The sequence below is a fragment of the Dinoponera quadriceps genome, unplaced genomic scaffold, assembly GCF_001313825.1.
Source record: "Dinoponera quadriceps isolate SergipeBrazil2010 unplaced genomic scaffold, ASM131382v1 scaffold717, whole genome shotgun sequence".
Lineage (NCBI taxonomy): Eukaryota > Metazoa > Arthropoda > Insecta > Hymenoptera > Formicidae > Dinoponera > Dinoponera quadriceps.
The window spans coordinates 1960959-1973291 of record NW_014555639.1 but is presented as its reverse complement, the minus strand read 5'-3'; the positions used below and the strand labels follow the sequence as shown (position 1 = coordinate 1973291).

General features: G+C 39.7%; 1 protein-coding gene across 2 annotated transcripts in view; it reads left to right on the top strand.

The window, feature by feature from the left end:
• LOC106745071 (beta-1-syntrophin) overlaps positions 1-7443 on the top strand; it is a 242550-nt gene extending 235107 nt beyond the window's left edge. For both annotated transcript variants that reach the window (XM_014620338.1, XM_014620337.1), the window contains exons 7-8: positions 456-673; positions 1287-7443. In XM_014620338.1, the coding sequence (XP_014475824.1) occupies positions 456-673; positions 1287-1379 (311 nt within the window). In that variant the 3' untranslated portion in view covers positions 1380-7443. The remainder of the gene's footprint in view (positions 1-455; positions 674-1286) is intronic.
• Positions 7444-12333: the final 4890 nt, after the last annotated feature.

Here is a 12333-nt window from a genome sequence, read left to right as displayed (position 1 = left end):
TTTTTGTTCGCGTCTCGCGTCGAATTCATCGATGATAAAGAATCGTGGATACCGATGCGGCAGAAACGCGCGTGACGAGGAAAGAAACACATATACAGGCTGGCTCATAAAAAGATAGTCTTTGCAGGAAATTGAATTGAAGCAATATGGTTTTACATATTTTATATGCAGCAATGGGGTAATATCCGAAAAAAAGAGAAATCTCATTCTCTACATTCTCAACATTCTCAGATTTTATTGATTTTTATTAAAATCGAACTCCAGGAAAACTCACACATTTTACTCTACCTTATTCATCATTAATGGTTATATAAAATATAAAAATATAAATAACAAAATTTATGGCAGCGTATAAAATATACAGTTCGAACAAGTTCAATTAGGTTCGATTAAAAAAGATTTTTTGTTTTTTTTTTAACCGTTGTTTTAATTTTATGATACTTCGCGTGTTCCAGGTTGCACGTGGCAGGGCAAGTCCTGTCAGCTAGTTGTCAACCATGAGGAAGGTTTCGCGCTTTACACCGCCGGAACGCGGGGCACTGCTGGGAATGGCGTGAGTCCTGGATCGCCGCCCACGCCACTCTGGAGAAGATCCTTCGACAAATTGAAAATGTCCTCGGACGACGGCGCCCGTCTTCTGTGGCTCGATTTTGGAGGCGAAGACGGCGAAATTGTGAGTACTTGATAGACACGGATTTAAGCACGATAGAGATCAAAAAGATCGATTGTAGTGTCTCAAAGAATAAGATATCAGGATCGTATATTTTTTTGAGAATGTCGTTTATATTAATCAATTCTTTTCTTCGGTTATATTTCATCCATTCTATTTGAGTTAGATAAAATATTATTTTAAATTAGCTTTGGTATATATAAAATAAATATAGCTTCTACACAGAGAAAAAGGTTTCATTGGACTTAATAAAGTTTCTTTAATTGAAACAAATTTGTCTTTTGAAATGGAATAAATAAATGGATTTTTGATTCAACAAACAGGATTATCAAACAAGTTCCTCAATATTTTTGTGTCAAATAACATATTCCTTTGAACTATTATTTCCACCTAAATTTCTCGTTAGGTCCTATAAGATCAAATATTATAGAATCGTCTCGTAGTGATCGTCTCCCGCATCAATTTTTCCATCGGGGAATGAGAGCGTCCGATTGATTCCAGTTCCCACAAAACAGTTTCCTTATTCTCCAAATGCAGCCCTTTAGAAACTTTAAGGCCCTCGTACGTTGTTAGCTATCCCATTGAAAATAAGACGGACTGATTGATCCTGTTGTAGGAGCTCGACCTAGAGAGCTGTCCGAAACCGATCGTGTTCGTCTTGCACAACTTCCTCTCGGCGAAAATTCACCGGCTCGGTCTGAGTGCATAGGGGCACGAGGGGGCCCTGACAGAGGCCCCCGACCTCCCTCCTCACACTACCAGGTCCGTTACCAGCGTCTTTCTTCACTGAACCAGAAAGAATTGCGACGCGAAAGGGAAAGGGGGGGCTTCTCTTTTCGATGATTCGACGGTAAGGAGATTCGATGAGACACGAAATGTCCTGACGGATAAATTCCGCGTCGCGTGCATCCTCTTCTGGTTCTGGAGCTTTGGAAATCAAGGAGGAAGGGATTTGGAGTGAGAGAGGGTTAATAGTAAGATAATAAGTTCAGAAACGACTGGTAGAATAAAGAATTCGTGAGTAACGGTCCGAGGATTCCACAATTGGGAGGCTCTATAATATGAGAAACGGATCTAACAGTCCCAGTGTAAGTGTTTTCCAAGTACATAATATTCCAAAGGCTGAGAAATCTAAGATTCCACGTATCAAATATTTAAGATTTAAGAGTCCATCGATCTAGATTCTAGTATTTGCGAATGTAAGATCTAGTTGCTGGGGACAGCGCTAGAGAAAGAAGGAAAAAAAAAATGAACACGCCGGGAACCGAAGATTTTAGAATCCTCAAGGGTCATATCCTACTTTGCAAGTTATATCCGCGTGCTCCAGCATTTAATGTGTCAGGTATTCTCGAAAGCCCAAGCGTTCGCAATTTCCAACAAATTTCCGAGGTGACGGGATCCAGTGTCTAAAGCTCCAAAAGTGTCCGAAGTTCAAAAGTCTCTCAACGGCCTAGTTTTCCTTACTGAGGATCCGAAGTTCCAAATCGCACATATCCCAGAATTCTCGGACTCGGTCCAGGGATCCCAGCGTCTCGTCAGGGAGATACAAGCGGGATAAAGGAAAGGTTGTATAAGTCTGATGGTGCATGTTGGCGAGGATCTCCGAGAGAAGCTCGATCGCGATAAATCGTGTCCGTCGACCCGAGACGGTCGTTAAAAATCGGACGGCAGTCCCTTTTCTCGCTTTTCCCCGTAACGATAATCGATACGAAGCCATCCACGAGACGATATATCGAAGAAAATACGACAAGAACGGAGAAACGAAGAGGAACACCCACGCCGCTAATCAACGCGCCTAAGTAACTAATTAATTAACTACTTACCTAACCCTAAGTCTAATCGCGAGGAACTGACTCGGCAGATTATCGATAAATATACAGTGTCGGGTGTTGCGATTTCTGTAACGAGCATGTAAATCAGATGAGCATGGTTGTTTAAGCGATTGTTTAAACGACGATGACGAGACACGGCCTGCGAATGTAATTTGAGCAGTCAGGCTTCCGGGAAATAATGTTGCGCAGTTGTAGAATCGATGATTGTTAAATAAAAAAAGAGAAAAAAATTAATGTTTCCATTGTCGGAGAGATAAACCATTCATGTTAAATCAAAATTTCTCTCTCAATTGTGTTGACTATTTGTTTTCATCAGAAATTATTTGTTTAATAAAATTTGCGGAACAAATATTTTATTGCAAACAATAAAACGCCCGGGTAAGGGCTTCGATTTTATTGCGTGCAAATATTTAGATTTAATTTTAATTTAATTAATTTAATTAAGTCGCTTTAATTAAATTACGATATTTTAGCAGATGATTTACATGCCATTTTCGCCTTTGTCAATTTGTGCTTTAATATCTTCGTTAATGTATTATTTGGAAACAAATGGAAATAGGCCACTGATGAAAACCCTGTTAGTTTGACGAACTTCAGATATTGACACTTAGTCAATTGTCGTATAAATTGTCTGTTATTTCGATCGATTCCATCAATTTTCAATATTCCACACAGACATTCTTCTTGTATGACATTTTGACGAGAGATCTCGCGAAACTAACACAACATTCTTCGCGACGTAAAATCGGAGGGTTTGCCTTCGTCGTTTAAACATCGTGGTAACTCTGCGCGCATGGTCGAGAGACGTTTAAGTGAAAAGCGTACTTGTTACGAAAGTAGAAACTAATCACGATAAGGCCCGTGTTTCCATCGTGCGTTTAGCGCTTGACACGGTCACCCGGTCCTAAGATCTAATCCTCATCAAGTTATCACGTTGTGTGCATTTGACGTGACCTTAGACACCAATCATATATAATCACATTTAATATTATATAATATTATATTACGACAGAATTGAGACTATATCCACGATAGAATCCACTATAGAGCGTCACAATGTCGTAATATTTGAAAGTAATATTCCAGGAAACGCGCGGCGACATTTAATGCCACATTTGTGTCGATGTAATTGCGGGACTCCGGCGTTAATCGCACTGTGGAAACACGGCCGTTATTATCTAACAATGAGCCGCCCGTTGGCATTCGACCTGCCAGTTCCCTCGAAGACTTGAAGAGTTTACACGGTTTTTTAAGCTTACAGCGGATTCTTCGCACTTTCTTTCCGATTCACGGTTCAATTTACGGTAGATCGAACAGAGGAAGAAACATATCATTAAAGTAACTCCACCTTGAAAGAGTCATATCACGCAAACAATGGATCCCTTCGTACAATTAGGTCACCGTCAGGATTGTTTTCCATATCTTGATTAATCGCTGGGATATAGATTTATAAGAGATTACGCACTGACCCTCTGTGAATTACAACACAGATATCGCAATAACGCGTTATATTAAGTGTTGCACAATGTAGTCGTTAGGCGTTCGTTTCGCGAAAGAAGTAACAACCGATTGTAACACGAAAATGCACAAAATATCAATGAATCAATGTGTGATATTAACGGTTCCTGCAATACGTGGACATCAAAATGACCGACGTGCACTGCGGTCGTAACGAGAGAGAATACAATCATTTTCTTCTGATAGTTGACAGGATCGTTTCGCCGGCGGAGATCGATGCTCGGCGGCGCGCCTGTTTAAATTTGCATTCCGACATTGAGAAGTAAGGAGATCAAAACGGACATTCAGCGGATTACGATCGTCTCATTTTTAGATATAAAATCTGAAAGTATAAAAATCGCACTCGGACAATTGTGGAAAGAGGAGTCGTCGGGTATTGTAGAGAAACGGTCCCGAGAATCGACTGTCGTATATTCGGCGGTGAGTGTCACACCTCACGTACTTTAATTTTACACCGAGATTTCTGGTTCGTTTTTTTTCCGAAAAAAGTCGCGCGTGTCGCACCAAAGTCCGCGGAGTTGGGAACACCTGGAAAGAACTTAAGGAGTTTACTCCCTTGATCTTCTGGCGAGAACTTTCCGAGATAACGTGTTTCGTTTCGGTAAGACGATATTTATGTCACTCCCCCTCCAATCCGCAGTCAAAGCGCCTCGAGTGAGTATACGGAAGTTGGAATATCCTGCGCGTTTCTCGGCCAAAATACCTTCTCGGAATTGTACTCGAGAGCCGCGAGGCGATCGCCATCGATCTCAGCCAGACAAAATGGAAATATCCTCCTCGCGACCGTTCCGAGGCGAGAAGCGAGGCTGACTTACGTTCAGGATCCTTCGTCTTCATGTCCTCGCGTTAAAAGAGGATTCCGGCGTTCTTGAATTCCTGAATTCGGCACTGTTAAGATCCCGGTCTGGCGATGCGCGCACATTCACATTTCTTTTTATCGCCGGGACGACAGCTGAAGTTGCGCGAAAATGTAAAAGTGAAGTTTTGATATAACAATGCGCGACGAAACTGAGGTAGAAAATGAAAGAGTTAGCTTACGTGCGAAAACTGGGAAAAAAGGAGCAAACAGCTGTTTTCCCCTCCAAGAATATCAAATGGTGAAGTTTAGTGTGCAGAATCGAGGGAACCAAGTGTGTCGATGCTAATCTAGAAAAATGATCCATTTTTGCACGATCGAAAAAATTGCCCAAACGATTGTTGCACGAAATTCCTTAAACATTTTGATTTTATGGACGTATGAATTATGATTCATACGTTCGCGATAAATTTGCACAACAGTCGTTGCCGGGCAAACTTTTAGGTGGTGTATGGTTCGTCAAAAAATATCGTTCTGAACCACTTCGGCGTTGCTTATGACTTTAGGCGAAACTTCATCAGAGGAGCGGAACGCGAGCGTGGAGTAGAAGCAGGTTCCTTCATAAATCAATGGGCGGCCATTCTAGCTGTTTTGTACGATTCGTATCCTTTAACGCAGATAAACCTAAGATAGTAAGGAGCGTCGATGTGTGCAGCCTGATTTCTTTGTTTCTCCGAATTGCATGTTAAAATTGATTATTCGTGTCTTCACGTTGAAGATGAAAAGTGTAACTATTTAGAGATCATCGGGAGAAAGGAGGATGAAGTTTCGTGATTCTTGTTCTCAAAGAGAGATCCATGACTCTTCTGCCCTAAAGATAAAAATAAAATAAAGGCTGTTGGAGGATTTAATAATCAAAGAATCCATGACTTTTTACAATCGTCAAACTCTAATTTTTTAATGATACGTTTATAAGTAAATTTAATTTTACTAAAGTTTACTGATAACTTATTCAAAATAAATGTTAAGGCAGCGTCCAATACAAATCACGGCGTCTAAGAATGAAAGAATTAAAGAATTTATGTATCTGGATAAATCATCAATTCTAGAGTTTACAAATGGTGTAAGGATTTGCATAAATTTAGTTTTCCAAAGTCTCAAGGTGTCCTGTAAAAGTTTACAAAATCCTTGTAAGCCAAATTTAGACGATCTATGCTCGTGGTTATTGCAAATTTGCACTCGAGAATTCTTTTAATTTTACAAGCGAAAGTGTCGACTCGGAAATTAAATATATATTAGCAATTATCTGTCACTGGAGTCCTTAAATGATTTAGAAACGACGAAATCAGGCGTCGAAGGAATTCTATCCTTGACACAAAGTTGCGGAAGAATGTAAGAATGGATTTTCTTCACAGACTTTTATAGCATATTGAAGTATATTAACATACTATACTTCACCAGACTATATATCAATGTAAGTAATCATTAGCCATTTCTTTCATCCGCATAATTTGCTGCAAGATGTACCATCTGTGTCACCGACGAAACAATAAAAACCGTTTCTCTATATTCAGAAATTCGTTCGTAGCATTTCTACATCTTGGAGTATCACACATTCCTGAATTTGTTTCTTCTTCTCGATACTTGTTATATAAGCAATTTCCTTTCACTACTGTAATAATAACGAAACGATAATATTAATATTAATAACGATAATATTAATAATAATAATAACAATAATAATATTTTTACTACTGGTAAATTCTTGTATCGCAAATTTGACTAATATGGCGGTCTGGTGTGTGTTATAGAGGCCTGTGATTTTCTTTCTCTGTATAAATTCGAGTGTCTCCCATCGAGATTGTTGAGTGTTGTCTAGGGTGGACGTACAATAATAAGATTTAGGCATTAAGTAGACATATCAACGAAACAATGTATCATTGATTGTCTCCATTTGTCATTCTCCGAACGCTTCTTGCGCTTCTCGAGCCGAACCGGCGGAGTCTTTCAAACGCCTCGTAATTTGCCCGCGGGCTCATTCGTGTATATAGATTATTTAACGCTTTCGCCGCCATGACGATTACTGACAATCGCTCGTTTATTGTGTGTCTGTCCAAAATTCTCGACAACGTTGCACTACGCTAATCAGTGATTCTCTATGGCTAGGGAGTTAGATTAGGTTGGAAATGATTAGGACTATCGGTGATTAATTTTCTCAAACTTCCATTTGTCTGTGTATAGTATTAGATAAACTGTGTAAATATATTATAATGAATATTTTATAAGTTACGCGCTAGTGATATGCAGTCTAATCTTTGGCATCGGGAAGAGTGGCGGCGAGAGTGTTGATGATTACGGCAAATGACTTCGCGCCCGTTTCGGATCGGTGGAGCGTAACTCGCAGAAACATGCGTAAGCAACTGTTAACGAGTTATTAACGCGATTATCAGTGACAAGCTAAGTTAAACATTGTGAATTTCGTTGGCGGATTCGTTCGCGCGTGAAATGTGTATTTTTATAATGATTTAGAGCGAGTCGTTACCAGAATGTGACGAGATTTACTTTTGCTTTACTTTCTTTAAGTTTAGAATGAGTTTATGTATCGATGAGTTACCAAATAAAAGAGAGCGGTTAGAACATCGAACGGTGTTGGTTGTCTTTCACCCGATCTCATAAGATCATTTCATCATGCAGGAATTTCTTCATTGTGTTTTCGAGCTCTGAACTGTATCAATTCTCCGGGTTCCACGATATGAAGTGCCCTCGCAGTAATTTAAGTTTATTTTTGCTTGCCTAAATATAATATTTCAGCCTTAGATTTCTAATTAAAATTCCTTACGAATAAGAAATGTTTTTACTTTCACCGCACAAGGATAATTTAATAATAATTTAATAATTTATAATTTAATATTAAAACTTTTACGGTTTAATTTAAACTTTACAATTACGACTTTATTTAAGTTTTCTCATTCAAGTTATTTCATTCAAGTATTTCCCATGATTATAAATTTTCACATTGTTACGTGGAATTATTTGTATATGTGTATGTACGTGTATATTTATGACGAAGAAGAATCAGGAAACTTTAGAAGTTTGTGTAAAGGTAAGTATGCATAAAAATAATCAATTTCAAGAAGATGAGAAAATGGTGATATTCTCTTGGACATGTTAATATGCGACCCACGACGCACGAGTAATCTATGGGTTAAGACCCTTATTATAATCGTGGACGAAGAGAATGGAGAACTCACGTTGGGCGAGGCTTATACAGAATGTGCAACGTTTAATAGTCCAATCTTTGAGCGTAGTATTTCTCAAAAATAAAGTACGTCAGAAAGCGTACATTATAATAATATAGATACATTTCAAATATTTATAACGAATCTGCAATGCGGATTTTTTTCTTTATGAGGTCTCACATTTTCCTCACGCTATTCGTTACTGATTCGATCAATAACATAACTAATATTCATTTCCCCTTGCTTATTTTGAGAAATGTCATAAGCATCTATCCGAAATTCGGATCATCAATTTTTACATATTCTGTATAACGAACGTCTAGAACGGTGCACGTGATTTACGTGCGGTAAGCCCCGCGAGCGAAACCGAGGAGATTCTCGACCGGAAGACAGATCAGAAAAGTTTCGCGAGCCAATCACGAGACGTGGATATCGGGACTGCCGATAAAAATGACAAAGTCTCAAAAGTTTTGTTCCACCGTCCGCCCTCCGTTCCGCGGGCACCTACTTTCGTCGTTTCCAGTCACGAAGCTGCGCGATTCTTTTGAATTTCTTTCCAACTCCAATCGCGCTGTCGTAAATTATGTATCGAAACGCAAAGATGAACAGAATGGAGGTACGGTATCGCGATGCTGACGGCGGGCTACCTATCATTTATTTGGCATAAATTTGCCGAATGTAAAGACAGAAATAAGTTGTCATATATGTTACTTTATGTTAAAGTTTTGTTAATACAGAATGGAAGTATAATAATGTGAGAAATAAAGGGAATTTTTATTCGCTGAATAATGGTTACACAAGTTGGAGTTATTACATAAAGTTGGATATAAAAAAAGATTATAAAGCTGAAAAATTAAGATCATGTTACTCCTCAGAATTATTAAAGCGAAAAAGATGGAAAAGGAATCGATTTATTAATTTCTTTGTCATCTTCAATAAACGGGCTGAACTCGATAATTGATATCGTAAATATTTTAAGAAATTAATGAACTAAAGATCGATACGAATGGAATGCAGAGAATGGTGTGGCGTGGTATTGGTAAAATATCTCGCCAGCCTTCAAAATAAATTACAATAAAGGAATACCTTGAACTTCTCGAGATCATGTTCAATCTAATTTCAATGATAGATATTAAGAAATTTTCTCCCACAGTGCCATTTGTGTCAAAAATAATCGTCATTATTGCTTCAGTTAATTGTCTATCGTTATTATTCTGCGAGATTTGAGGTTTAATTCAGAGATTCATCGGAGAAACTTCACATATGCTATCAATATTTTATTTTAGAGAACAATTTTCCGCGAAATCTAATTTTTTAAGCCATAAGAAATAAAATAAAAAAGGCTCTCTCTCTCTCTCTCACTTGTAAAGTGAATTTCTCCACATAGTGCAATTGTATGAAACGATGCTGGGTGCGGATTTGAAAAAGATTTTGGAAAAGCGTTTTTTGCGATTACTAACCAACAACGGGCGTTGTGAATGGTGCTCCATGTTATCTGGTCTGTCTTTCGGCCGTCGCACGCATCATCGAATAGCGTGAATTATCATTGTGCTCGGCCGATTGTGCGCGGCAACCAAAAAAAAATTCCAAGCCGATAAAAACGATCGGAGATTTGACGCGTACAATATGGCGACGAATTTTCGAGCAATAGCTTTGTCAATTGCCGCTGCGTTATGAGGGTCGTGATATCCACCACCGTGTTTTGCGCTGCAAAACTTTATCGAAGTGCTTGTTATCGAAATATCGTCCAAATACAAAATTCTCAAATAGATTTACGAATTCTCAATACGCTTTACACATCGATACGATAGCAATTATCTACGGACGCAAACCGATTCCTACGTTGATGTACCTTTTAATGAATATTTTTGGATGGACTTAATTGCGGAGTAACGAGTCGCATTTTGAACGTCGTCATGTCGCCGATCAAACTTCGAGGAATAACAATCGATAAAATGTTGCTCTCGGCACAACTCTAAGCAATTTATGCTGCAATTTGTTTCGAGCAGATTTCATCTCGGCCTCTTATGCATTCGGCGCTGTAAATAAAAAAAGTCACGTCCGTGTAATTTATTCCAAGAAAAGTTAAGAAAACATACTGACGTAAACGACGAGAAGAGCGCTCGACGTAGAATGCGGAGCGAGATATCATATATTAACGACAAAATCTCTTAAAAATGTCCTCGTTACCGGGAAAATATCCCGCGGAAGGTCTCGGGGAGGTACCTCGATATCTCTTCGCACGGATAACACCGCGGCGAAACAAAGGCAGGCAACAAACGCGCTAATCTTATCGCTGTCCTTTTTTCTCCTAATAACGTTTCCTCTTTTACGCATGCTTCGCCCGAGCCGGGTCCTTTTAATCCTTCGCATCATTAACTCTCATCCCGCAGATCAAGCCGTCGCGGGCATAAAATGGCGGCGCGCGCTTTGACGTAATTGAAATTACGGCTTATCCGCGCGTGACGGCGACACCGACGGCAACGTCGGTGTTGGTTGCGGCCTGATAGCGGGATTTTTGTAACAACGCCGCTTGTTCGCGTGTCTCTCGGCACCCAGGGGGGAAAGGGCGCGATCGAATTTGAAACAAGCGCGCTCGCCGGGGCACGTACACGCCGAAATAACGTCGACCGCCGCCATTTGCATTTCAATCGGCCGTCTATCGTTCTTCGGCGTCCCGACGCAATCGCCTTGCGGCACGCCCGGCGTACCGACGCATTCGCTACACCCCGCCAGCTATTTGCCCCGCGCGAGAAATTAACCCCCTTTACGTGTCCGGCTCTTTTATATTCCCCTACGAATATCGCATTTATCAACTTTTCACANCCCCCCCCCCCCATCTGACGCGACGGTGGGAAATTATCCGAGAAGTATTAAGTAAGAATTTTCTGAATATACATAATTTATGTAGATTAGGCATTTAAAGCATAAAAATAAAAAAAAAATGTTAAAATTGTTTTATTTAAAAATATTTATTTTTCGCCTATTTATAACATAGTCGTTAAAGAATATCGGATAAAAGTTTCATAAATAGAATATATTTACGTTTTGTCATAAATAACTTTATATAAATCTGAGCGCCGTCGAGTTTGCTTTATATGCGATTACATATTTTGGTCTTCAGCTGGACGGTAAGACGAAACAACGGCGAAAACAGAAATTTAAGACATCATCAGGTTCAAAGTAGGGGTATGATGATATCGTTACAATTGAAATTCAATTGTAATCACCTATTTTGCTATCTTAACTCCTAGTGTGTTGTAGAATCAAAGGTTTAACACAGGACCAAAATGTCGACTCGGGTATGTAGAGGAACTCCAAAAAAAATCTAAGAGAACGTTGCAGCCTATCTTCCCTTTCGCAAACTGTACCGCACAAGACGGGAACGAAATATTTCTACTATTTCCAGAGAACATAAAAACTCTGCAGTCTTTCTGCAGATTTCGCATGACGTTTCACTTATCAACGCAAACCAGCCGGCATTCGCGAAATGCTAAAGCTCAAAAACGATTATTGCCGATATTTCCCGAGGATATATTAAAGAAAGCGTTTTCCAGGCAAAAGGCGGCGGCGGCGACGGCGGCGAATGCGTGAAAAGCGAAGAAAAGGAGGAGGAGGAGGAAGAGAAGGAGCGGAAGGGGGTGGGGGGGACAAAGAGGACAGACGGGGAGAAATTTAATATTCGCGATATTATGCATCGCGGTTTTCGATTGGCGGAGTCTCGCGAGAGAATCGCGAACGCTTATCGATCCGCGAATTCGTTCTTACGTCTCCCGACGTTCCGCGGAACAACTGAGCTTTTGTGGCAAGTTCGAAAGCTCTGACGGCTGTACGGATTGGTTATTAAAGGCGAAAGACGATGCACCTGCCTCCGCCGCGCCCGTTGCACAACTTAAGCTGTCCGTTGCAGTTGCGTAATAGTTGCGCCGGGCGAAATGGAGCGCGACCGTCGGGATGCGAGTTACGCGAAAATGATCGAATTAGATTACGACGAGGAACAGTCGCTTCTTATCCTCTCTTTCGTCACAGACATACGGGGAAAAACCATTTGTTGGCACAGCAAATGTTATGCTGTCGCAACGAAATCTGTCAGTTATTATATGGGCAGCAAAACGATTTGTTGGTAATACTAATTACCATTCGCTGAATTATTTTGCTAAATCTACGAATAATTTTGATGTAAGGACAAATTGGTAAATGTAAGAAAATGCTTCATTTAATTGAAACAAAATATTAATTTTTTTATTATTTATTCTTTTAAAACCATTTTTATTCATC